The sequence below is a fragment of the Plasmodium gonderi genome, assembly GCF_002157705.1.
Source record: "Plasmodium gonderi DNA, contig: Chr03, whole genome shotgun sequence".
Taxonomy (NCBI): domain Eukaryota; phylum Apicomplexa; class Aconoidasida; order Haemosporida; family Plasmodiidae; genus Plasmodium; species Plasmodium gonderi.
This window is the reverse complement of record NW_021628927.1, coordinates 114,053-141,388: the sequence shown is the minus strand read 5'-3', so window position 1 is coordinate 141,388 and position 27,336 is coordinate 114,053. Positions and strand designations below refer to the sequence as shown.

General features: G+C 31.0%; 4 protein-coding genes across 4 annotated transcripts; 3 read left to right on the top strand and 1 right to left on the bottom strand.

Annotated features, from left to right (window-relative positions):
• Positions 1–216: 216 nt before the first annotated feature.
• PGO_030210 (hypothetical protein, conserved) lies at positions 217–952 on the top strand (the record flags this gene model as incomplete). Its single annotated transcript, XM_028686009.1, has 2 exons — positions 217–600; positions 872–952. The coding sequence occupies 2 exons, from the start codon at positions 217–219 to the stop codon at positions 950–952; spliced, it is 465 nt and encodes a 154-aa protein (XP_028541810.1).
• A 4,409-nt stretch (positions 953–5,361) lies between these two features.
• PGO_030200 (transcription factor with AP2 domain(s)) lies at positions 5,362–17,715 on the top strand (the record flags this gene model as incomplete). Its single annotated transcript, XM_028686008.1, has 2 exons — positions 5,362–16,947; positions 17,290–17,715. 2 exons carry the CDS (start codon positions 5,362–5,364, stop codon positions 17,713–17,715), a joined length of 12,012 nt encoding a protein of 4,003 aa, XP_028541809.1.
• A 1,406-nt stretch (positions 17,716–19,121) lies between these two features.
• On the top strand, positions 19,122–19,704 carry PGO_030190 (hypothetical protein, conserved; the record flags this gene model as incomplete). Its single annotated transcript, XM_028686007.1, has 2 exons — positions 19,122–19,214; positions 19,510–19,704. 2 exons carry the CDS (start codon positions 19,122–19,124, stop codon positions 19,702–19,704), a joined length of 288 nt encoding a protein of 95 aa, XP_028541808.1.
• A 1,084-nt stretch (positions 19,705–20,788) lies between these two features.
• On the bottom strand, positions 20,789–25,352 carry PGO_030180 (SET domain protein; the record flags this gene model as incomplete). Its single annotated transcript, XM_028686006.1, has 2 exons — positions 20,789–24,541; positions 25,077–25,352. 2 exons carry the CDS (start codon positions 25,350–25,352, stop codon positions 20,789–20,791), a joined length of 4,029 nt encoding a protein of 1,342 aa, XP_028541807.1.
• Between the last annotated feature and the right edge of the window lie 1,984 nt (positions 25,353–27,336).

Genomic DNA, 27,336 nt, shown 5'->3' with positions numbered 1-27,336 from the left:
TTGAGTGGCAAGTGATGATGATTATATTTTATTTCAACATGAGTTGTGGTTTATAAAAAGTGCTGCACGTTTCTATAAGTCATCTCATTCTCATCTGACACGCAATATTGTTACTACAAACAACATAGCTATAAATACTTAACGAGTTCTGTAACTCATGGAGTTAAGAAGAGGGAATATTTTTTTATTTCATTTTTCTTTAAACAGAAATATAGAATGCTGAAGAGATATGAACTTATAAGGAGAAGAATAGTCACTATCAAAGGCTATTCTAAAGGAGCTGATAAGAATTCTCCTTTAAATGATGAATCTCTTAAAAAGGCATTCGAAAAAATATCCATAGGATCATCCCCGCCAAGAGCAAAAATAAACAGCATTTTAAATTTTTTATTGACTTCTAACATTTTAAATTCTAATTGGTCCAAGTTACAAATAATTGATGAATTGTATAAAAGGAAAATGGATAAAAAACTTTTATTTCATTTGAACGTTTTATATGGACTTGGTTCTAAGGGCATAAACTTAAGAAAAAAAGGAATTATTTCTCCCATCTTATTTTATCCCTTACTTGACTATGGGCAGTTTGCTTACATTGTTCAGGTGCAATTTAGAATGAGGTGCAAACTATGGATCTTGTGAGTGTGATGAACTTTACACATGGTTTGCATTCGTTTTTGATCTGAGGTTCAAACGAGTATGCTTCACACTGTACAGATGAATGATCACACCTTGCAAAGATTTTTGAAATACATTTACTGCGCGGTTGGATTGTTTCTTTTTTGAAATTTTCTTCCACTTGTGTTTATGATACTTATGCTGTTTTGTATTCATAACCCACCACCACCACCTTCACCTTACTACGAATAAACAGGTAATGAAAATTGCAGACAAGGAGAAACAGCTTGGAATTCACATACACGAAGATTTTATTCAGAATTTTTTCAAAAAGTGAGAATCAAATATGTTTCATATTTGAAGAACATATGGTGATGTTTTTTTTTTTTTTTAAAGGGCTCCTTTGACGTAACGAATTTATATAAGCTTTCGAGAGAGCGTAAGATCGAAAAAGATATTGAATAATTGGAATGATAATACAAAAGCTGTTTTTTTTTTTTTTTTTTTTTTTTTTTTTTGTGTGTATGTATGTTTATTTTTGTAACATTATAATACGTATGCACGTTTGTAGTTACAGTTGTGTTTATGGTTAAGGGTTATAATTATTTGCTTAAATTTTTTTTTTTTTGTTAACTTTCCTTTTAATATGTTTTACTCCCTTTTAAGCATGCTGGATATAGTAGGTGTGTAAGTCCGGGGAGAAATTAAATCGTATGCAAATATTTATTTTTTTTCTCTACTCTTTTATCTTAAGGAGAGAAGGACACGTAGTTTAAATTTATCCCACACACTAAAATACACATTTTAAGAGAAGGGTAAGAAGGGAATATATAAGGATGAACCAAAAAGAACAAAGAGAAACGGGTAAAAAAACGAAGAGAAAAGGATCTAACGAAACATTGGCGGAAATGTAAGAAGTTGCAAATATGAGAGGATCATCATGTGTCCTTATTTGTTCGTTTTAACCATACTTGTGACAATCATTTTTTTGCATGCAGGGGAGGCTTTATACTTATTATGTATATGCACTTTTGTTGGAAACATTCCGAATTGAAATTTTGCGGGCACTCATGATATATATAGTGACACATTTATTAATTTTTTTTTTCGAAAAGGAAAATTATGCCTCATGACCATATTGCCTAATCCCACTCTATAAGTCCTTTTATGCTAATGTAAAAAGTGCTTATTTTTTAAGGTGCTAAGGGGTGGGGGGGAAAAAAAAAAAAAAAAAAAAAAAATTTGAAAAACGAAAAGCTAATAAATGGGTATATGATGAAGCATGCACAAGGAACAAATCTGCATTGATATGATTTCCATTTCTCAGTTCCCAATTTTTCACAACTCATAAGATGTTTTACTAAACATTGAGGAGGCATATATGTTTGCTTTGCACAATAGAGGGCTTATGTAAATAAAACGACCCTATGTTCGAAAATGTTCTTATAAGCAAAAATGTTCTTATAAACAAATACGTTCTTATAACCAAAACGTTCTTATAACCAAAACGTTCTTATAACCAAAACGTTCTTATAACCAAAACGTTCTTATAACCAAAACGTTCTTATAACCAAAACGCTCTTATAACCAAAACGTTCTTATAACCAAAACGTTCTTATAACCAAAACGTTCTTATAACCAAAACGCTCTTATAACCAAAACGTTCTTATAACCAAAAATGTTGATATTTTTTGCCTTGTTCTGTCATAGTTCTCATTCGTCTTGTTCGTATTTCTTTGCCCATTTTTGCGTAGCACTCGTTTGTTGTAATTCACATTCCTTCGCTTAAACTTAAAATTTCTTTCTTTCCTTTTTTTTTTTTTTTTTTTTTTTTTTGTCCTTTGTGTGAATTAAAGAAATTGCACCCGTTGCATAATATAATTCAGTATAATATAATATAGTTTTTTTTTTTTTTTTTTTTTTTATACTACTTAAGGGCTCAAATTTGCACGTACGTGGAAAATACTCAACAATTTTTCTTAAAATTTATGTGTAAAGATGAGACATTTTGGACTTCCTCTATTCAAATATAACATAGACCTGAGGAACAGATCAGTCACATTAGAAATTAAAGATGAGAGAATTTTATTTCATCCTGTTATTCTCTCTGCTAAGCTCAATTAGAATGATTAATTTTTTTTTTTTTTTTTCACACATACATGTAAAATATGTATGCATATCTATTTCCCCTTGTCTCATTTGCAACAGAAATATTTGGTAACTTATAAAACATTCATACCCGAAGGGGCAAGAATTTAGCAACTATTTCTGTATTTTTCTACTTAACTATCTCCCCAAGACATTACGGGAATTTTCCCTGCGTGCTCACTGCGCATTCGTCAAGTGTGTGTTTTTATGTCTGTTTGTTTGTTTGTATGTACGTCTATTTGTTTGTTTGTATGTATGTCTGTTTGTTTGCTTCCTTGTATGTCTGTTTGTATATCTGTTAGTATGTTTTCCTGTTTTTCTGTTTTTTTGTTTTCCTGTTTGTGTATGTGTGTGAGTACGCAAAAAGGCAGTTATAAACACAATTGTGTATTTCCCCCATACAATCAGAGATGCATATCTCATGATCATTTTTTACTTATCCATACTCCACCCCTTTGAATGTGCATGAACAATTGATGCATAAGACCAGATCCTGTTGGGGAAGATAAACCCTAATTTTTCTACGCAAACACAAATTGAGTTTGATTAGGAACCTGTTTCAAGCATTAGACACCTAATTTATTTCGTTCCATTTTTGGTTTGCACACATTTGATTGGCATTTATGATTTTTTGTATTTTTTTTTTTTTTTTTTTTTTTTTTTTTCTCTCTCTACCGTGCGAAGAATTAACCAGTTACCCAGTTCTCAAAATATAAAAATTGTGAACATCCTATTGCACACTGCAGTAGCATGATCCATTTTGTTGAAAAAATTATGAGCCCTTTGAAAAACAAATTCATGATAATTGTTCATGCATCTTGTGAGGGCATGCACAACCGATATTACCTGATCGAACCTGGATACTTTAGCTTGAAGAAGTATCTTATAAATGTTGTATATATTCATTGAATGGGATGTGTGTGAACCCATTTTTATTGTTCCACAGAGTTGAGTTTGTGGTTTGCAATTTTTTTTATTATTATTTTTTTTTTTTATGTTATTCACCAAAATTATTACTACCTTTATGGCTGAATTTTTTTTTTTTTTTTTTGCAACAATTCTTAGTTTGTGCATATTAATGTTTCACAAGAAGCTGTTCATTCTGGGGAAGGGGCAGTAAAATTACTTTATATTAGACATATGATATTGTATAAATTTTTTTTTATTACTACATTTATGTTCCCATTAATTCGATGACTATTTGTCCATTTTATATATTTAAGATATCATTACTTTATTGGTCTTAAAATGAAAATATAATACTATACAACACTGTTCTAAAGATGGCGTTTCATGATAAGAATAATTTTTTTTTTTTTTTTTTTTTTTGTCTTATTATTTACAGTAATGTACGAGTTGCTCATCTAAATTAGAAGTTTCAGAAAAGAGAAAAAAATACATACATCAATCTGCTCAGTAGCAATAAAAACATGTTTTTGTTAAGTATTCAAAGTATGATTTAGCATTACTTCACCAGTTTTACTCAATTTTGAATTCAACTTGAGAGTAATTTTGCTCAAATATGCACTATTTGTTAAAACACTGCAGAACCCACGTGATTATTTTGATTGAATCACATTATTAATCCATGTTTGTTACAAACCCATTAGTATTTGCGTCCATTTTTCATAACAATTCATTTTAATGTGTTGCTATTTCTTTATTCGTGTAATTTTTCAAAGTTCTTAATTCGATTCAATATGTTTGAGTTTAAATTAGTGAAATTATTTCCTTGCCTTGCCTATGTACATTTTTTTTTTTTTTTTTTTTTTTTTTTTTGTGTGTATTATTTTTGTCATTTTTAAGAAACTAAAAGGGTTATATTCTATCTGAATAGACTGATTTCTTATATCCTTATCGTTATTACTCTATGGTTAATTCACAACGTTGTTTTGTCTTGTTTTATCTTATTTTGTTGTATTTTGTTATATTTTATTTATTATTTAATTTTTTTTTCTATCATTTTTTATGCCTCTCAAAAGAGCTTTCTTTCGTTAGCAGCTTGTGAAAAGGCTTCATAATATTGTCAATAAATTGAACACCTTATATTGTTCATACCTTTTTGTTTGTTTTGTCCATTTTTTGAACCCTTTTTTTTCTCCCTACCCCCGTTTTGCTGCTACACAATAGCATGGTAGATTTGCTAAGTTTTCATGTGACAGTCTTTTCGATGTTTATATAACAGCATTAAATCCTATTTCCCCATGTATTTTGCTTATCCCTTCAGTTTACTTTCGTACATAAATATATATATGTATTTCTACTTCCATTGAGATGAGTAATTTTTCATCAATTTTTTTATGTTGATTCATTTTTTACTTGTTTATATAGTAAGTATCTGCATGTGTATGTATGACTAGTTGCAGTATATGATGAAAATTTTTCATTAAATATATGTATAGACACAGTGTTGTCACATATTGTTATATAATATTTTCGAAACGTAATTTCTGTCTTAGTACCAATCAAAGGTGTTTTTGCTGAAGGAAAAAAGGGAAGGGGGGGATTAAAAAAAAAAAAAAAAAAAAGTAAACAGCAAAAAGTGAGAAGTAATACATGAAAGGTAAAGAAATTCTTATAAGGCATAAAGATACTGATATGGAAAGGAGAAAGTACCAAAAAGATGCATATTGTGATGAACACAATATAACTAATCAGGATCGGCAAAAAATTAAATACTGTACTATTCTGCGTGAAGATGTAACAAGGGGGATGAAAATTAATTTTACAACTAATCTTGATTCAAAGTTTAATGAGAAGGGAGAAAGGGGAGAAATAAATACATCGAATGAAAAGAATGGAACACATTTTATTTTTAATGGAGAATCCATGATTTCACACAACAGTAGCGATGGTGATCTAAAGAATTATTTTGGTAAAAGTATGAACATAATTAAGATGAATATACCTGAAAAAGAACACAAGATTTGTACATCCAATTCAGACGATTTACACAATAGAAAAAAACTAAATTCCAACTTTGAAATTAACAAAAAGAACTGCACACACATGATTTGTTCTGGCGGTCATACGGATTCAGCTAGCGATTATCAACAGAATTCTAATGATAGTAGATGCATAGATTCACTCTTTGGGGAAAATGTCCAAGCGGAAAAAAACTTCCTCACAGGGGGAGGAGAAAATGACCAAAATAAAATAAATAGTCACAGCGTTCAAAAAAAGGAGGGAGAGGAGACAGGAAATTGCCTTAACGATGTGGATATATCGGAGAAGCGTGAACAAAATATGAGTAAAATTTTTGTTAATTTGGGTTTACACTGTGATAAGGAAGTAGAGGGAACTGGTCAGGATGATAATATCCACGGGGTGAGTACTGATGATGGAGCCAAAGGAGGAAGAAATGAGGAACATGAAGAGAAGAACTACGAGAAAATTCAGCACGCAAAGAATGGTGTAAAAAATGATGCAAAGAATGATGCACAGAATGATGTACAGAATGATGTACAGAATGATGCAAAGAATTATGCAAAAAATGATGCAGATGTGGAAAAAGCTCGCAATGGAGGATGTCCCGGTTTGGATAAGGGGAATGGACAGGGGATCATCACCAGTGGAAAATATATTCCATCTGGAAAATCAGAAAAAGAATACATGATATCAAAAGTAGATCAGATATGTAGATCTGTCAAAGGATACGGAAATTATGAGGAGAGTAAGTATAACAACAAAAACATAATTCAAAGTGCGAAGAATGTATATGACATGGTTAATTGTGAAGTAAACCATACAATATATAGCAATGCTAATAAGGGAAAAGAGAAAAAAACAAGTCCTCTTATGCTGCATGATTTACATTTTTTAAGGAAGAATGAAATTATAACAGGTGTAGATAGTTATGAAGATAACGAAGGGAACATTAAAGAATGTGGACATGATTATGTAAGGAGCGTCAATTATGATATGGGTAATCCAATTAATGAAAGCTTCTTGATTGAAAGAAACAAGGAATTGAATTTATTTTCGAAAGATTCTTCTGTAAAGGTAAAAATGATGAACTCATCTAAGACATATCCGAAAAGCGAAGGGATACTTGAAAATAATTGTATATACATGAAAGATTATATATTTTTTAAAAAAGAAGATAATAAAAATAACACACATGGAGAATATACTACGAAAAAGGAAAATTGGGAGAAGCATAAAAATATGCACAAATTTTTCAACGTAAAAAGTGAAGATCTGAAAGGGAATTGTAATATTCGCTTTGACAGAATAATAAAAAGTGAAATTGATAATGAGATAATTACAACATACAAGAGTTATGAACAGGAGGAGTTCACACACATACCATCAAATGAATATAATTCTGAGAAGGAGTTTACTGAACAGTGTAACGTAAATAATTTATGCACGAGTACTAATTTTTCACCTCTAATAGGTGCCGTAAGTGTGAATATAAATGATCATACAAGTGAAAGGGCGAGAGAAGTGGTGTCCAAAAATGTGTCTATCCCAATCCGTTCAAAAAAAATGGAGAAATTGGGGGAAATGTCGATCCAAAATTTACAGAGTGGAGGAATCCTAAAATCACCTGAACAAGTCACACAGCTAGAGTGTCAAACTGGGAACATGGATAGAGGAGTAAAGAAATTAATGAAAGATAACTCGGAAGAGCATACTATAACAGAACGACACACAGAAAATTTACCAGCACCAAGTTTTTCTTCACCAAATTTATTGAATAGTGTAAATGATTCAGTAAATCATAAAGGGTTTATTTATTTGTCTAACGATGTTACGCTAATGAACGGATTAGAAACAAAAATCGAGAAAATATCTCTTGATAAGTTGAGGGCACAAAAAATGGAAGGAAAATATAAAGGGTTTAGTGAAAATGATTGGAAAAGAAATCGGAATGAAGAAAAGGAAACTGCTGATAAGGATGAATATGTGCAAAGGATTACGCATTTGTCATATGACGAATATGAACATTTTTCGCAGGTGAAACATGAAGAGGAAACGAGATCAAGCATTATTGCACCATCAAGTGTGCACCTATCAAATGAGAACCCATCAAATGAGAACCCATCAAATGAGAACCCATCAAATGAGAACCCATCAATTGAGATCCCATCAAATGATAACCCATCAATTGAGATCCCATCAAATGATAACCCATCAATTGAGATCCCATCAAATGAGAACCCATCAAATGAGATCCCATCAAATGAGAACCCATCAAATGAATTGTCAAAGGATAGCGGAAGCGAGAAAGACTTGGACAAGCACAATCATTCATTAATTATAGAAAGGCAACTGCATAATTTCGAATCATCAATTGATGAAGAGACGGGAAGTTGGGGAAAACAAAAAACAAAAAACAGTGCACTTGAAAATTGTAAAGGAAAAATAGACATAATCAATGATGTGTGTGACAAGGAGCTGAATGAGACCATCGTTACATATAAGAGAGGTGAATATGATTTCATCTCAGAGAGTGTATTAAACAAAGATATTATGAACACTACTGATAACAGATTGTTTGGTGGAATTTTTAGCACGCATGCAAGTCCAAGCTACACAAATGATACAAATGCTTTATCTATGAGTACGAATAAAACTCATTTTATTGAATACAAAGGGGAAAAACTGATAGATGGAGATTTGTCGAAAGAAATAAAATACCCTATGAATATTATGCAAACATGTAACAATACCCCTACGAACATGTATAATAATAACCACGAAGAAATTCTAAAACATAGAAATGATGACTATAGTTTATTTACAAACGAAATAAATAGTGCCATCTTAGATTTACGCAAAGATGACATCAATTCATGCTATCCAAACTGCAAACACTCCGGTTATTGTAATTCTGCTAATTGTAAAAAAAAAAAAAAAAGAACTGGTATTCCATTAAATGAGAGAAAGTACTACCGAGTTCTAGCGAAACAGATGATTAAAATACAGGGATTAACGTTTGATCATAACCAAATTAGGTGGATTGCTTACTGGAAGAATGAAAACAACAAACAAATTCAGAAGCACTTCCCCGTGTGCAAATACGGGTTCTATAAGGCGCGTCAGCTAGCTCTCGAGTTTAGAAACTCCAAAATTGGGAACAAGGGGGGAGAAAATAGCTCGACAGGGACAGCCACTGCGGGAATCTGCAGTCTGGGAGTTGGCAATCTCGCAGTTAATATAAACGAGGTCAGCAGAAATGGAATCAGCAAAAACGGGGTCAACAATAACGGGATCAGCAAAAACGGGATCAACAACGTCGAAATGAACATCATCAAAATGGACAACCTCGAATTGAGCAACCTTGGAATCGAAAATCACCGAAGCGGTGGCAAGAGGAACCAGAAAAATGGTAGCACATCTATGCGCAATTTGGAACCCATTCAAAATGACACCCAAGGGACACAAACATGCAACAAAAAAGAAAGCAAAAAATGTGGAAAGATGGTAAATAAGAACGCGAATAAGAGGAGTCGCATTTGCAGCAGAAGTAGTAGAAGTACAGGTGTGAGGGTAGAAGATGGAGGAAGGAAGATAGATCCAAATAACACCGAGAAGATAATAAAACAGGAAAATGAAGTTCAAAGTGTCGACGTAAAATCAGGTATAACATTGATAGATGATAAAAGAATTAACAGAAGCAATTTCAATTTTTATGGGGAAAATAACCAGAATGGAATACTAATGGTAGATGGAAACGTTAAAAATGTACAAAGTGTAGTAAATAGTATGGTAAATGTGGATGTGGTAAGACATGATATGACAAATATACACAATGTCCCTTCTTTTGAAAGAGGAGACAATTTTAATGAATTTAAAAATATGAGAAATTCAAGAATCTCAAAACAATTGTCTACAGGTGTGAATAACCAGATTCTAGACAATAACACACACGTCTCATTTAAGTTGATTCCTGGTGAGGAATCCCTTGTAGGTAGGAGTGTTGCGAACGAAGAATTACACATAAACAGTGGAAATAGTGAGAATCGCATGTTTAATAATGACATATTTACCGGAGTGAAATCCATAAATCGGAATGTGAACCCGTTTCTTTACAATCCAAGTAATGTATACGCGATGAGATCGTATGACTCGAGGAATTTGTACGATGATGCTGGAGCGTTAGATGTGGGAACCTGTATGAACACATGGAGAAATGAACATGTGCAAGAAAATAACTATAATTATAGTTCGAGTAGATTCAACCCGATAAAAAACGAATATAATATGTCTGTTACATATAGAAGAAATGGAATAACAAATAATATTTTGGATGTGAACAATTCGATGAATAGAAATATTGTATCGAATGAAAAAGTTAAAGATTCCTATAAATGTTTGACACAAGAAAATCAGTTTTATGATATCTACTATGGTATAAATGCTCAAGAAGTTACAGATGCATCGATTTCGAATAAATGGAAAGGTGGTGGTCTTATAAAAAATTGCAATTATATCAAAAATTCCTTGTCAAAAGATGTAAGTATAAAAAATGATGGGAAAATGGAAAAAAATGTTTTTAGAAATGGAAGAAATGCTTTTAATATACTGGATGAGACATTATATTCCTCTGGTTTTAGAAATTCACACACGATTGAGCCAATTCTTGAGAAGAATGGTCATTCTAATTATATGAGAAATGATGCTACATACCATTGTAATATAAATGAAAGAAGAACTCCAAATATTGAAGCGTATTTAAAAGGTTCAAATAGTGTTAAGGATAATATATGCAACAATGAATGCAAAGAATCGAATGGAGAGAAATCTAATCATAATAATTTCTCTCAGAATGGCATAGATAATTCTCTACTGCAGAAGAAAAATAAAAGATATGGTACTGCAAATGGAATATATTTTAGTGGTATTGATAATCGGGTATTCATTAAGTCCCCTTGTTCTGTGCCAGAAAATGGCAACATAGCACGAGAGAATAAAAAAAATAAGAAATTAAATATGCAAAAGAGTGAAAGAAACAAAAGGAAATCTTGCAATATAACTAAAGCTTCCACGGCAACTCATTTTTCTTCTCACAATTTAGGTGGTCTAATGAAAGTAAACAAAAATGTACATTATGATGAACATGATCAAATAAAAAAGAAAATCTCCAATAATGGATACATGTCTGATGTAGATGTTGGATCAAATAATATTAATGAAGAAGTCAGATACGAGAACAATAATTGTAGGGGGAATTTTGAGAGGACTTATGGAAGGTGCAGAAATTCGGATGAAAAGTTAAAAAGTATTCAATATGTTGAGATAGGAAAGAAGAAAATAAACAATGTATATAGTGAGAATGATGAAAAGGAAAAAAAAAAAAAAAAACGTTATCCTGTAAATAGGGTAATTCCGGTACGCTTGCTAAACTCTTCTGATATGAATAATGAAAGAAATTCCAGTTACAAAAAAAAAGGGAAAAAAAGTAATGAAATTAGACAAATGTTCCAAAAGGTGAATAAAAATTATAATCGCATATATATTAACAATAATATAGATTCTGGATTTTCTGAAAACGATCGCGCTAGTCAGAATTATCAACCTTATAGGGATGAGACCTGTGAGGAGGTGGGGGCAACTCATGCATCGGGTTGTTCAATAATTTTTGAGCCCAGTTCATGTGTAACCCCTGAACCAAGTTCGTGCATACTTCTCCAAATGAATGGTTGTAAAAGTTCAGCCTTCGAAGGAAGAAATCTCGTGGTCGCAAAAGAGGAGATAATAAACAAGAAGAATGAAACAAAAAGTAAGAGAAAAAGAAGAGAGACATCCGAATTAGATTCTGTACATGTAAAGAACAATCAGAGGCAAAACAGATGCAATAAAATAAGTAACTTCAAAAGTGAAGGAAGCGAAGAAAAAGATTCTGTATCAAACAGGTTTAGTTCAAAAACACATGTTATTAGAGCAGTCCAGAATAAGGCTAGGTTAAATGGGGAAGAAAAAAATCCATTTGCATATGAAGAACATCTTTGTAGAACTGAGAAAAATAGCAACATGCAAAACGGATTCCGTAATTTAAATGAAGAAGCGTATGTGCAAGGGATGGATTTTGTTCCTGTTAGTATAAACAAGAGTGATCAAGGAGATGAAAAAATGGCAAAAAAGATAGTAAAAAAAGGTGGAGAGGTTGGTGATGGAAAAGGTGGAGGTGACTGTGAAGAAGAAATGTACACATACAAATTAAAAAATTTTGAAAAAAGCAATCCCAACGATAATGATATATACTATTACAACGAAATAATGAAAATGCCAAAGATGAAAGGTGTCCATTTTGACATAAGACAAAAAAGATGGTGTGCTTATGGATATAAAAAGAAGGAATGCTTTTCAGTGTACCGTTATGGGTTCTTAATTGCAAGAGAGTTGGCTGTGAGAAGCCGATTAAAAGTTCAGAAAAGGAAAAACAATTTGAAATTGAAAAAAGCTAAAAATGACATAAGTAATAATGAGCTAAACAAGAAAGATAAATCTTCATTGAAGAAACAACAAAATATGGGGAAAAAAAAAACACGCAAGATTGATAAGTCAGATGTTACACATTTGTTTTATAATAGTGCACATATGAATAACAATACGTCATATCATAATAATTATGCAAGTCCTCCTGATGCCACTGCTTCAGTAGAATACAACACGTCTACCCCTCAGTTTGATTATCAAAAGGTTGTTCCTCTCGGAGTTATTTCCAAAGAAGGTGAAATGAACATATGCAGAAATGGCAGAAAAAATGAGCATATTAGTGAAAAGAATAAAATTTATAATGGGTGTGATATGAATGGACATTTTTATCAAAATGGAATGGTGCGTTCCAACGAGGGTGAATCATCCAAGTGTTTCAATTTCGGTAGTAATCAAAATTTTTTCTATAGTACAAACAATGCATATGCACCTAACAATTGCACCGAGTATTGTGATGGTCACGATGGTTGTGCTTATTGTATTTATATGAAGACTTTAAATGGTGTTGCGGATTTTACTAATAGAAATTATTCCACAGGCGTGAGCACAGCTGGGGGGGGTAGCAACACATCAGGAGTTCACGACACAGCATGGGTTCGAAGCACATCAGGAGTTAATGACACAGCATGGGTTCGAAGCACGAATGAGGATCCAGGGACACACAATCTTAGCCGACTTGACAACATAATGACGCATCATTTTGGAAAAGACAAAAATTTGACTTACCCATGTAACGTGAATGAAATATGTGATATGAACAGAGTTAAAGAATCATTTGCTTTTAATAGTGAAAATGATCAAGCTTGCATGAATAGTCAGGTAAAATGCGACAATAGTTATAGTACATATAATTTAAATGGAGGGATGAATTTGATGATAAACCCGAATGCAGAAAGAGGAACAAAGAATTTTACTAACATATACGATGCAGAAAAAGATATTTTAAGAGTACCCAATAATGAATACTATTCATATAATCAAGATGTAAGTTGCTATAGCTCTACAAAGGTAGATGTATGCATGAAAAGAACTGGCTATATTCCCACGTGTTCTGATCCAATATGGGTAAATAAAGACATAAAGAGAAATGTCACAAATAACGAAATATCTAACAGGTTTAACAGAATGGATCTAATGAATGAAGGGATTCTTTTCGATACCACTGAAAATTGTGTAAATGTGAAGAAGAATCGTGAAGAAGCGTTTTCAATCGGAATAGACATGATTGCTCATAACAGTATTAACAAGACATGGGTCTCAGAGACTCCTCAGAACAATATGTATAACAGACCCCATATAAACAATATTACAAATGTGAATCGAGAATTTGTATGCAGTAATGTAGAAGTCGAAAATTTAGAATCTGTGGTGAGAAATAAGCCAAATGTGATGAAAAGCCAAAATGATGTTATTCCAAATGGATATTGCAATTATATTCGAAACTTCGAAAAGGATATTCAAAATGTGGGTGATGAAAGTACTGCAACTGCAAATACAACTTCAACTCCAACTCCAACTATGAATGGGATTACATACATGAGTATTCCCAATCCTATTAACAACACAGGAGATTCCTTTTTTGAAACCAATGGAAGAAGTACTAGTAGTGATGTTATCATTAGGGGGGATGAGGATTTATCATTGTTGTGTGGGAAAAGTGCATCTGGAAGTAGCATAAAAGATTTAAAAGTTAAGAAACTGATGAGAAGTCATTCTCTTGGACTTAGTTCGCGTCCTGAATACATAATTTCTCAAGACAAGATCCAAAAACATAAGCACTCACATTCCTTTGACATGAGCAATTCACAAGGTTCATTCATTAATTCATGGAATATGCTTTGTGGAGTAAATTCTCAGAACATGAATCTATCAAAAAATAATGTTCAAAATAGTGCATGTAGTATAAGATCCAATTTGGACACAAGCCAATGGGAGGTTAAAAAAGAAGCAGGAGTACAAAATGTTATTGGAAATATAATCAACGCGGATGAAATGAATTTTATGCAAAATGATATATATGAGAAGAAACTGAAGGATTATCCCATCATGGAAAATATACACTCATTGAGTGTTAACAAGATAATGGGTGATGAGTCGAAAGACAGATGTATATGGAATGATTACGTGGAAGAAAGCACGGCTGATTTGGTGATGAAAGGGGAGAAGATAAGCACAGAGATAGGAGGGGTAAAAGAGATCCAATTAAAGACAACTAGAGGAAATAATTATTCCGACAGTTTTGAGTATGTTCATGTAGATGTTAAGAACGATAATAGAAAAGCCACTACTACGGCCACTAATAATGACAATAATAATGAAAATAATAATGAAAATATTAATGACAATTATAAGGACAGTAATAAGGACAGTAATAAGGACAGTAATAAGGACAGTAATAAGGACAGTAATAAGGACAGTAATAAGGACAGTAATAAGGACAGTAATAAGGACAGTAATGATGACAGTGATGATGACAATAATATAAAAAATAATCATTTTGAGAAAAATAAAGAAAAGAGCATATTTACACACAGCGAGAATTGCAGTAATGTATTTTTAAATTCGTTTGATGAGAATGAAAAAAAGGAAAGAGAAAATTTTTTGAATGAAGATGAGAAGAATTTTTTACATCAAATTTATAAGGACAATAGAAATATTGGCAATATGAATGTAGACATAAAAAATAACAGAATTGGAAATGATATCTTGAAAAATAAAAATTTTAATTTCGAGGAAATTAATATGTTTCATAGAGATGTTAAGAATATGAATACATCAGTTGTGAATGAGCATATTCCAAATGATGATTCTATTATTCCAGCCTTGGGGATTAAGAAAGGTAGAGATGTAAAAGATTCTATCACAAAATGGGTTCTTTCGAACAAGCAGGGAGTACATCATGACAATGCAGATGTAGAAAATACCAACGGAGAGGTAGAAAACAAAATAGGAAGAAATATGAGGAAACCAAAAAAAAAGAAAAAAAAGAAGGTAAATAGTACACCATTAATTACGAATACTAATCTGGAATTACTAGATGTAGAACTTATACTTTTGGATGGAAAGACGAATTTCACTGATAAAAGACAAAAAAAAGGGAACAAAAAGGAATTCACATATTTTAGAGCCCTCAGTGAGCCATGTGAAACAATTCAGGACGAGAACCAAAGATACATCTCACAAAGAAACAATTGGAATGCTGATGAAAATGGAATTAATATGTTACAAAATACGCATAGAAATGGCAAGTGTACATTTTCATTTGGATCTGATGTCTTCAAGCATTCTGAGAATAGAGATGATGTACATGGCACGGTAAACTCCATTGTAGGCACTTATAAATATCAGATAGAAGAAAATCCAGAATTCAGATATCCCAAGGATTGTGAAGGGGTCAAGTTAGCACCATTATGTGGGAATTTTTCTGAAAGGGAAAGTGGTGTTACGATCCCGTATTATGGAAATGGGAGAGGACTCACTGAAGTGGTAGATGCAAACAACATGGCAGATGCAAATAACATATCCATTGTAAATTTAGCTAGTAATGAAGGTGAAACACCTGGACAAGTTCCTGTTCAAGTGAACACGCAGAAGAGACATAATTTCCCCATTTTGCAAAAAAAAAAGAATGAATTAAACATGAGAAATAATGATCTCTATGATCGAGTGACGATAGGAACGCAGAAGGGGAAAGGTCATGGAAATGCTAATTTATGTGAGAATCAGAAATGGAATTCGTCTATATGCATAAAAGGGAATAACAGTACTAGTAGAGACTTGTTCTATGATGATTATCCAAGAAGAATAATAAATAGGAGTTTCCACTATTATAACAGACCCATGATGATTTGCAATTCCAAGGGGTTAAATACTGAAAGTAGTGTAAAACACGAAACAGTTCTGTATCATCAAATGCATCCAATGAAAGGGGATCCGAAAGTGAGAATACTTGAAAACCAATATAGAAAAGAAGAAAATGAATATTTTAAAGAAACAATGATTGAAGGAACTTTAAAAAAAAATATTGGAATTATTCCTTCGACAGATGAACTCACTATTTCAGCCAAAAAAGGTAATGAAGAGGAAATACATAGTAAGGGAAAATTAAAGAATAATTTACGTAATAGTAATAAGGTAATTAATAATTCCATTATTCCCAGGGTAGTATCGAATTGTGATTCTAATAAAGACATGGTCCAGCAGAGAGGTTCTGCATCTCCTCAAGAGATGAGTATAAATTATGTCTACCAATCTCCTGATGAGGAGATGGCTAGGTGGGATAAGGAAAGCTACAGTCCCATGGATAATGATGACGATGAAAGAATGATGTTAGCAACGGATGTCTTTTTGAATCCAACGTACTTCAATGAGTGTGATGATATGCCAACTATGAACGGCGTTACAGTCGAATGGCAGAGTGAGCAAAATGCTCCAAAAAAAAAAAAGACCCTCATTCGTAGAAGAGATAATAAAAAAGATGCTATTTTGAAAAATGTGCACATATTGAAAGAATATGGTGATAAATTTAGACATATAATGGAAGAAGATGAGGGAAAGTTATTTGTAGGTAATTCAAGCGGTACGCGACTTGGAAATGATGAATTGGTCAATAGATATTGCTTAACTATTTTTGGAGACATTAAAACTCATGGACTTGCTCCCATGCTGTGTAGCATAACAAATGAAGAGGTGCTTTTCGCGGATCCCCATTTGGAATACTCCTGTTTGACTCTGCACGTAAATGCATACGAAAAAGAGAAAAACAACGCTGGGAAATATTCACACGTGTATTAACCTCTACATGAAGATGTGCATGAAGAAGTGTATTTACATATGCATGAACATGTGTATGAAGATGTGCATGAAGAAGTGCATGAAGACGTGTATGAACATGTGCATATTTACCTCTGGTTAAGCGCTTGTCTAAGAAGGGCTTCAGGTCGGAAGCATCCCCACCCCCTTTTCATCTCTCCTGCACTTTGCACACACACCGTGTGTAGAGATAAAATGGAGTAGATAAAATCACAATTCGTTATGCAACCACTTCCCCATTTTGAATCCCTTTTTTCTTTTTTTCAGGACTTAAATATGAACAGATCAAAGGATGTCAATAAGACTGTACATTTCAAAAAGCTGATTTTTAAGTATCTAATCATGGATTTATTTGATAATATAAGGCTTCCGGAATTTTCAAGAATATCAAGTAGTAGAAATATGGGGTTAGTACAATATCCATATGAATGCATTACGAGCCATATGCTTACAAAAAGAATAAGTAATAATATAGATTTGATAAAAAGAGTTAAGAAATACCATTTAAATTTTATAAATAAAACTTATGATATGAAATTTATTCAACTATACTGGGATATTTTTGTGACGTGTTTGTTGAAAAATATTACATCCAGTAAATTATCATACGAAGAGCATGTCATGGTCATACGGTCCCTCTTGCTGCTTTACCTAGATAATAATGCACGATTGGAATGTTCGTCATATATATGAGGATCATTGCGATTAAACTTACTGTCATATATATTACCATCATTTTCGAAAATGCACAAAGGGTATTGTGAATACCAAATTAGAATATCTGTGTCTCCTTGGGGAAATATTTATACGTGGGGAATTATTTTTATTTCGTTTCTCCTTTTGTGTTTTATATATATCGTGTAATATTCTTATAATTTTTTTTTTTCTGCACGATCCATAAATTATGGAGAAAAGTTTTTTTATTTTTTTATTTTATATTTTGTATTTTGTATTTTATATTTTGTATTTTATATTTTGTATTTTGTATTTTATATTTTGTATTTTGCATTTTATATTTTATATTTTTTAATTTTTAATTTTTTTTTTTTTTATCGCCCTGTTTTTTGGTACCCTAAATGGTAGACATGGTTACTTGAATGATTGCCCAGATATATACAGAACAAAGCCAAAATACGGGGTGTTTTTTTCTTTTCTTTATTTTGTTACATTTGTAATGTGTACTACATTTGCTTGATCTGTTGAAAATTTTTCCTTTTTTTGCGAACTGTCAACCGACCATCCTCTTTTTATCGCTTTTATTTGTTCGTGCATTTTTTTTTCAAGCGGGGAAGAAAAAATAATAAAAATATTTTTGCAGTACTTTTATTCCTTTTTCATTTTTTTTTTAATGAAATTTCGTTGGCCCTCATCTTCTCCCATCATCCCCTCATCTTTAACTTCCTTCCTTCCGTGCGTTACGGTGTAAAGTGTTTTTTTTTCTTTTCCCCCTCTCCCCTGTCACTTTATATATACGTCAATTGAAAATAGAAAAAAAATATTTTTTTGTCCTTTCTACATTAGACAATATTTGCCGAACTTGGGCTGAAAAGGATGATGGGATAATTTTTTTCGTTTTTATCAGTAGTTTCAGAATTATTTAAATAAAACCATCCATAGGAATAAAAATTTTACATGTTACGAAAGCGTCGAAACATTTTTTCTGCACTAACGTGATGTGATGATATGATATTTTTTTTTTTTTTGACAAAAAAACGTATTGAATTGTTTTTCTATTTTTTAATATTTACACTGCATGAAGCGTTGCTTTTTTTTTTTTTTTTTTTTTTTCTTGTACTTAATCTGGAAAAATTTGCCTACAAATTTAAAGAGAGGTTATAATATACACAAAGTTGGCACAAAAAAAAAAAAAAAAAATATATATACATATAATGTATATATATGGGACGGTTATATTTTTTTTTTTGCTATTCTTAACCTTTTAACTTTTAGCAGTATTTTTAAATATATTTCAGTCCCAAAAGTAATGTATTTTCCCGTTGTATGGATGAACGGATGAATATGCACCGAATAGTTTGCGCTCATGAGTTGAAGGAAGCAAAGTAAGAAAACAAAGTGATAAAGGTTACTTATTATACAGAATGGATAAAAAACAGGAAAAGAAAATAAAACGGAAAAAGGAAAAGGAAAAGGAAAAGGAAAAGGAAACGAGTTATTTCTCTGAAACTGTTACGGTAAAAAAAAAAAAAATGATACAAAATTATGCGAAATTATGCAAAACTATACAAAACTGCGCAAAATTTAACTAAAAAAAGCTTGAGTTGAAAAACTCGAGCCTTGTTCGATGGGGAAAAGAGAAAAAAGTTTATTCCTTTTATCCTTTTACATAAAGAAAACATAAAATTAGTTGCTCATGGGATTAGTTTATATCGTCTTTCCTTCCCCTATCCTTCATTCCCATGTTCCATTTTTACATATTTCGTTTTTCCTCACCATTCCACATGACCACTCTTTATATTCCCTTGACAGTTTTGCGGCACGATAGTTCGGGACTCAATGGTGAACGTAGCAGAGACAATACAAAATAATTACTATCCGATCAAGGAATCTATATTAAACATATACGACAGTTATTTTTGTGAAAATACACAGCAAAGTAACAGTAGGGTGAATGGAGGTGTACCTTTTTTTACTGTAAATCAAGAGAATTCAAAAAAAAAATAAACGCCTTTTTTTTTTTTTTTTTTTTATATATATATATATATATAGAGTGTACATGGGTTTGTTTGCATATATATATATACATATTTATGCATTACACATTTACGCATGTATGCTTTTTTTTTTTGTAACATACGAATGGGAGAAGAATGTAATACTTGGTGCAGGACACCATTCTGTTGGCTTTCCAAATGAACCAGATTGTTAAGTCGTTTAATTCAAAAAAAAAAAAAAAAAAAAAAAAAAAAAAAAAAAAAAAAAAAAAAAAAAAAAAAAAAAAAAAAAAAAAAAAAAAAAAAAAAAAAAAAAAAAAAGAAAAAAAGAAAAAAAGCACCAAAATTATTAAGTTTACACTTGTATTATGCTTATATTTAAAGGAAAGAATTATTTACACTCTGACCCTTTTAACAAAAAATAAAGAAAAAAAAAAAAAAAGGTAAAACACGAAAATGAACATTTTAAAAGCGAAGGAAAAAAATAATTCCCACATGGTGCTCACTAAAAATATTTTAAAGGGATAAAGCAAAAAAAATGAGACAAAAATTAGGGCTTTTTTTTTTTTTTTCATTAGCAAGGTGGGTGGTGCAAAAAAAAAAAAAAAAAAAAAAAAAAAAAAAAAAAAAAAAAAAAAAAAAAAAAAAAAAAAAAAAAAAAAAAAAAAAAAAAAAAAAAAAAAAAAAAAAAAAAAAAAAAAAAAAAAAAAAATAAGGGTTTTTTTTTTTTTTTAATTAGAAAGGTGGGTGGTGAAAAAAAAAAAAAAAAAAAAAAAAAAAACTCTAAATAGTAAATAGTTAATGGTAAATAGTACACACTAAATGGCAAACACTAAATAGCAAACACTAAATAGCAAACACTAAATAGCAAACACTAAATAGCAAACACTAAATAGCAAACACTAAAGAATATATGGTAAATAATAAAAAGGAGCTAATAACTTATGACATTCAGATATGGTGAAAAATAACAAATAATTAGGCTTCTCTGATGACAACCGATTTGTGAGGTTTTTTTTTTTTTTTTCCTTTTGTTAAACAATAGGAAAATTAATATTAACGAAATATATATGCTTCTAACTGGTATTACACTACTATCGTTTCAACCACTCATTATTCTTGATGATTTCCCTGTTACGTTCTCCATAATCAATTAACAATTCTTCTCCTTCTTTTATATTCCTTGCGGCAACAAAGAAAAGTCTGGGAAGACTGCAAACGGTTAGAACTTTAGGGATGAGGTTGGCGTTTTTCTTTGAATGATTGACTAATCTAGCGAAGGATCGAAGGAAATATTTTTTGTCTTTATTATTTATAGCAGCATCAATGTTTTCTTCCGTTCCATCTATACAATACCTTTTATTTTCATGCTTAAAATAAAACATATAGCACCCTTTTTTTTTATTTTTATTATATTTTCTCTCTCTTTCCATTGCCTCGTTATGTGTTAGTAATTCTCCAACGTATTCAAAAATAAAATCAAATTTGTTCAAATCGCTAGCTGCGTAGATACATCTACCTTTAATATCATCAAATATTATTTTGATGCATGCAAACATGTTCATTTTTATATTTTCTTCATATATAATATTCCTACCTTTTTCTTTTAAAAATGAAAGTGGAAGAGTGTTCATTTCAATTTTTTTATCTATGAACAGATTGATAAGCTCCTGTTTATTTAATCGGTTAATTGTTCTGTCAAATTCATACTTTTTGTAGTACTCTGTTTGCATCTTTTTTAATTTTTTTAACTTGGCATCATTTACATTTTGAAGGAATTTGTCCAAAAACGAGACATTATCTTTCAACTTCATGATTTCCATTTCTTTGAGGTTTTCTTTCCTGGCTTTCTTTGCGCTCTTTATGCATCTTGCATTTTTTACAAATGAATCGCTATCAGATTCGGCTTCAAAATGGGGTTCTAAATTGGGTTCAAGTTCGCGTTCCAAATTGGGTTCAAGTTTTCGTTCCAAATTGGGTTCTAGTTCGCATTCCAAATTGGGTTTAAATTTGCCTTCAAATCTGTGCTGAAATTTTTGTTCAAATTCTGGTTCATAATCCCGTTTTGATACCCCCTTGGGCTGAATGTTCAACTTCAACTGACATTCGGCTCTGGGTTCTCCATCTAAAGAAATAATCTCATAACGTTTACAAAAATGAGAATACATCTTGTCTAAATTTAATTCCATATCGTGCGTATTTTTTTTGAAATGTAAAGATAGGTTCCATAGCAAATCCGGTGAATATGTAGAAATGTTGGATAGTTTCAAACATTCTTGATTTTGCATTAGATAAATAAGTATTTGAAGAACATTTTCTTTTTTTAATACTCTTATTTTATCATAATCATCATATGAATAGTTAAACTTTATATATAAATAATCTCCTTCTTTTAATCTTTTTACACAACTTGGACTCTTTTTATTTACTGCATGAAATATTATTTCGTTTTCGGATGCCTTCAGATTTGTTGCATGTATTTGTGTCCCTACTACTGCTGCTGCTGCTTCTCCTCCTTGCAGTGCAATCTCTGTATCTTCCTTCCCTCCTTTTGGAACTGGAACAATTTTTGTTGAATAATTTGTAGCATTATGGATATTCATATATTCAATTTTTTTCTCTGATAAACTGGATGCCTCCTCGATAACATCATTGCCAAGGTTGCTGTTTGAACCTTCATGTGCGTGTTCTTTCTTCTCTGTGCAGTTGGCATCATCTGCTTCATTTTTGGAATTACATTTTTCAGTTCCTCTTGGATTACATAAATTTATGTCTTTTTTTGTTTGATAGTTTTGCTGATTCTTTCCCGTTTTATACATTCGCAAATAAGCCTTAAACTGATCAAATATGTTAAGGTCATTACCAAATTCATCATTTGTAGGTAAAGAAGATAAGACATATAAATTTTGATCATTTTTAAAACAGTTTCGTTTAGCATTTAAATCATCTTTATTTTGAATAAGGAATATTTTATAATTTTGTTTATAAAATCCTTGAATTCTTTCAAAATTTTTTGATAACGAATTTAAATGAGATTTCTGTTTGTTAATAATATTGTTTAAAATTTTATTTATGTACAAATTTTGTGCCTCATTGTTATGATTTCTTCGTTTCATACTTTTTAGTTTATCATCTTTTTTATCACATTCTTCAGATACAATGCTTCTAAACTCTGTATTGCATTCTTCTATTTCTTTTGGATATAATTTGGTGTTCCCAATTAGACAGTTATTGTTATCTCTTTCATTATTTTTTTCTTCATTCATAATAGTTTGACTTTTTTCCGTTTCACAAATTCTTTCTGGGATATCCTCCTTTCCTGTTATTGGTACGTTTTCCAACACATGTGCTTCGATTTCCTCTTCAATATCGAAGCTGTGGAACTGAGTGCTAGAATCACCTGCGTTAACCATTCGCACATATGTTCTATTTTCTGAACATACGTTCAAATTGGTTAATGTGTCCTTCAGCTCTTCTGTGATTACATGATCGTAACTAATGGATGGTTCAGGATTACAACTTTTTAGTACCTCTTTTTTTTCAGAATTGCCTCCCTGCCGATTCGGGCTATTTTTTGCGCTTCCACAATTGTTCACGGCTCCGAGCACACTAAAAATATTTTTCCACTGTCCCCTCAAATGGTCATTTGTGGGGTCATTCTTGTGGTCATCCATTTGGTCATTCTCGTTTGCATTCCCATCACCATTCCCATGTGCATCCCTTTTTTTTTTCCTTTTATTTTCCGCGTATCCACATCCTCGATCAGGCACACAAACAAAATTCCTCCCAGAGATTGTCTTATCATCATCATCATATAGACAAGGGTTCGTTTCGTTGCTACTGCTTTCATAATAGAACCAGTTTTTTCTTTTCCTCCTTTTTCCATTATGATTACTGATGCTAACTAAACTTTCTCCCTTGTTTGAATTGAAGATGGATTCATTGCTCCTTCTATTTGAAGTTGGTTGTAATAGTTCATCATTTGATGTGTCTAATATATTTTTGTCATTTCCCTGGTTTAAGGCACAAAAAGATTCCTTTTGCATTTTTATTAAATTGCTAATATTTTTCCTCGTAGCATCATTGTCTATGAGTGATAAATGACTTATTTTATTCATGATATTTGCATTAAAGGAATGATCATATGTTTCTTTTTTTGGATTTATGAAATTATTACATGTTCTCTTTTCAGAGAAGAAATTTTTATTACTATTATAATAAAAGTTAATATTTTTATTACTACTACTGTTATTGTAAATGTTAAAATTCTTATAATGGAGCCTATTAATCGTACTGTTTTTATTTTTATTCATGTTTTGTTTGTAGTTTTTGTTTTTTTTCTTTTTTTCAACACTTTCAATTTTTATCTTTAAGCGGTACCATTTTATTTCGTTGTTCGAATATACATTTTGTTCAAAAAGGGAATCTCCATTTGGTGTTATTTTAGGATCATTTTCTCCACTTTGCTCGTTTGATCCATTTTTTCCCATGGCATTATTTTTGAGATCATTAAGGTACAAATATTTTATATAGTCTTTATTATATATAGTCAATTCTTTATTCACCTCCTTGTGATTATCTGTGGCTAACTCAGAATAATTGTTAATGCTTCCATTTTTCTCATCATCGTTTCTATTGTATGCGCAATTATAAATAGATGTGTACATATACACATCGTCATCATACATGTTATATTTGTTGATTCCACACCTCCAATTGAAATCTGAACATATATTTAATTTCTGTCTTTTTATTTTCGATTTTTCAAATAAAAAATGAAGACTCCAGAAGTAATACCGTTCATAAATGAGAAGTGGAATTTTGTTATTGTTAGATTCGCACAAGGGCTGTTAAAAATGAGAGAGGAGGGAGAAGGAAGAAAAAAAAAAAAAAAAAAAAAAAAAATGTGATAGTTTATATGGGGCTACTTTATAATATATCTTTTCTTACTAAAAAATCAAAAATTTTTCACAAAATTTGTAAAGATATTAAAAAAAAAAAAAAAAAAGCAAGTGTCTATCCAATGCATATATAAAATATTTCTATAAAAAAATTGATATAAATTCATAGGATTTTATTAACAAAAGGGATAGATTGTTGCTGGAACATTATTAGGTTTATGTGGGGGTGGTAGTGATATAAATATATGTTTTCTTTTTTTTTTTTTTGGCACTAAATACTTCCTGTTTTGCATTCGAAATAAGTTTATATTTAGCATGTTTGGATGACAGTTAAGCATAAGCAGGTGTTAGCACCACTCAAAAATATAAACAAATCTTCACACACAACAAAAACGTAATTGCAACAGAAACGTAATCACAGAAGACATATACTATCAATAAACATTTATCATCTCGTTTTTCCTTTTTGTTAGATTCATACCGATATATCAACAGCAATATTGCAACTGTTATCATCAAAGAGAAGGAAAATCTTGGACAAAATATCTTCTTTCTTTTTTTGCTTTACTGGGTGTCTGCTCAAATCGGAGACATATTTTGACAAGTTAGAGTATAGAGGAATGTGAATAATAGAATCTAATTTTTCTTTTTCGATCCATATTACAGATGCTGAATTCGTAAAAACATTTTTAGAATTGCTACACTTGTTACTACTTGCGTTTGCATTTACATTCTCATACGCGTTTGAAGTTTTCATTTTCTTGGATTCTGTGCGACAGTCTAAGTATTCCCCCAACGTGGCTGGAATATATGTATATATGTATGTACATATATGTATGTACATAAATGTATATGCAAATATACATATGCACATTTACATGCATGTGTACATATGTGCATACATATTTATTAATTTTATTCTCCTTCCTTTTCTCGTCATGAACTGGGAAAATGGTAAAATGGTAAATTGGTAAAATGCATATCTTTTCTGCATTGAGTGAAATTCAAAAGCTGTAACTAATACAAGTTAACAAAAAGAAAAAGAATGAGGTTATATTCTGGTTTGTGCCAAAATGGTGGCGAAGTGAGCAATGTTTGTTTGTTTAGAACTTGGAAATAAATAAAAATGCTAAATAAAAAAGGCAGAAAAAGTGGGCGGAAATAAAAAAATAAAAATGGAAAAACGTGCGCAAAGAGTAGCTGAAAAATGTACAATATTAGGATGCTATGAAAGGATGGAAAAAAAAAAAAAAAAAAGTGCGAACTATGGACACTAGTATAGTATACATAAAATGAGAGATCATTTAATAATATGCATCACAAAGGGAGATTAACATAAAAATATTTCCAAGAAATTTAAGTACACATTTCATCATTTCTCAAAGATCATAAATGAGAAGTCAAAAGGAACGGACAAAAAAAAAAAAAAAAAAATGTGGTAACCCCCAAAGGAAATGGTATAGTATAACAATGTAAAAATGAAATAACAAAATAGAAGAAGAAGAAGAAGAAATAAAATATTGATATATTCCCATATTAAAATGTTGAAGCATTGAAATAATGGAATATTGAAATTTGGAAATGTTGGAACATGGAAATAAGAAAATCCTGACGAATATGCTTATTTTTCAAAAATAAAAAAGCGGAACTTCTCTGTATATGCAACTTTTTACACTTTTTTTTTTCATCAAAACATAGAGTGATCAAAAAATTTGTTTCAAGTTTGACCATTCACAAAAATGTATGTACATAAAAACATGTATTAGTGTATGATGTATTTTTGATCATACCTAATTTGTGAACACAATAAGATGGAATATATTTCGAAGAGGAGGGAAAGCTTAGAAAAATCATCTAAAAGAAATATCAAATTTTTTCAGTTTATAGGTTATTTTTCTCTTTTCCATATTTGCACAATGCGAAATTAAAATGCCTATCTATATGAGCTCAATTTTAGATTAAAAAAAAAAAAAAAAAAATATACCAAAATAAAACAAAATAAAATAAATACTCACCGGGGGCACTTATTCAGCATATTGGTCACATATGGTTATGGGGAGAAGCGTTTTGAAATTGTCTTTCAAAGGGGGGTAAATTTATTTCTGGAATCAGGTATCATTTGTCTTTATTTAACTTATTGTATAGCTTATCTTTTTTCCGTTTAAAATTTTGCATGTTCACTAGTGAAATGTATGGAAATTAGCAACTGCACAAGGAGTTAACATTTTCTTTTGCATTTATTTTGGAAAAGGGTTTCCAAAAAAGGGGGGGAGGAGGAATAAAGAATGACGAAACATATTTCATTATGTCCTTGGTTTTATGGATCTCGAATCATCAGTATAGATGCCATTAAAAATGTCGTCAAAAATATGTTTTAAAGAAAAACAAAACTTTTACGAGATGCTAACAAAGACGATTGTCTAACTGATGCACTTGTTACCACGTTTGTGGGGCTCATTCAGAGCATCACCAAATAAGTTGGTACAGTTCTCAAGCAAAGGATATAATGAAAAAAATATATTGCACAAATGCAAGATTTAAGGCAATTTTTTTATTTTTATACCCACTTTTAAAGTGCTTGAAGAAGTTGAGTTGTGGGAACAAATAGAAGAAATACATAATTTTTTTTTTTTTTTTTTTATTGTTCTGATAGTTAGGACATACTAATATAATATTATCTTTTTTTTTAGTTCTTTTTTTTTGGAATCTTATACCTGTGCCCAACTTCCCTCCCTTTTGGA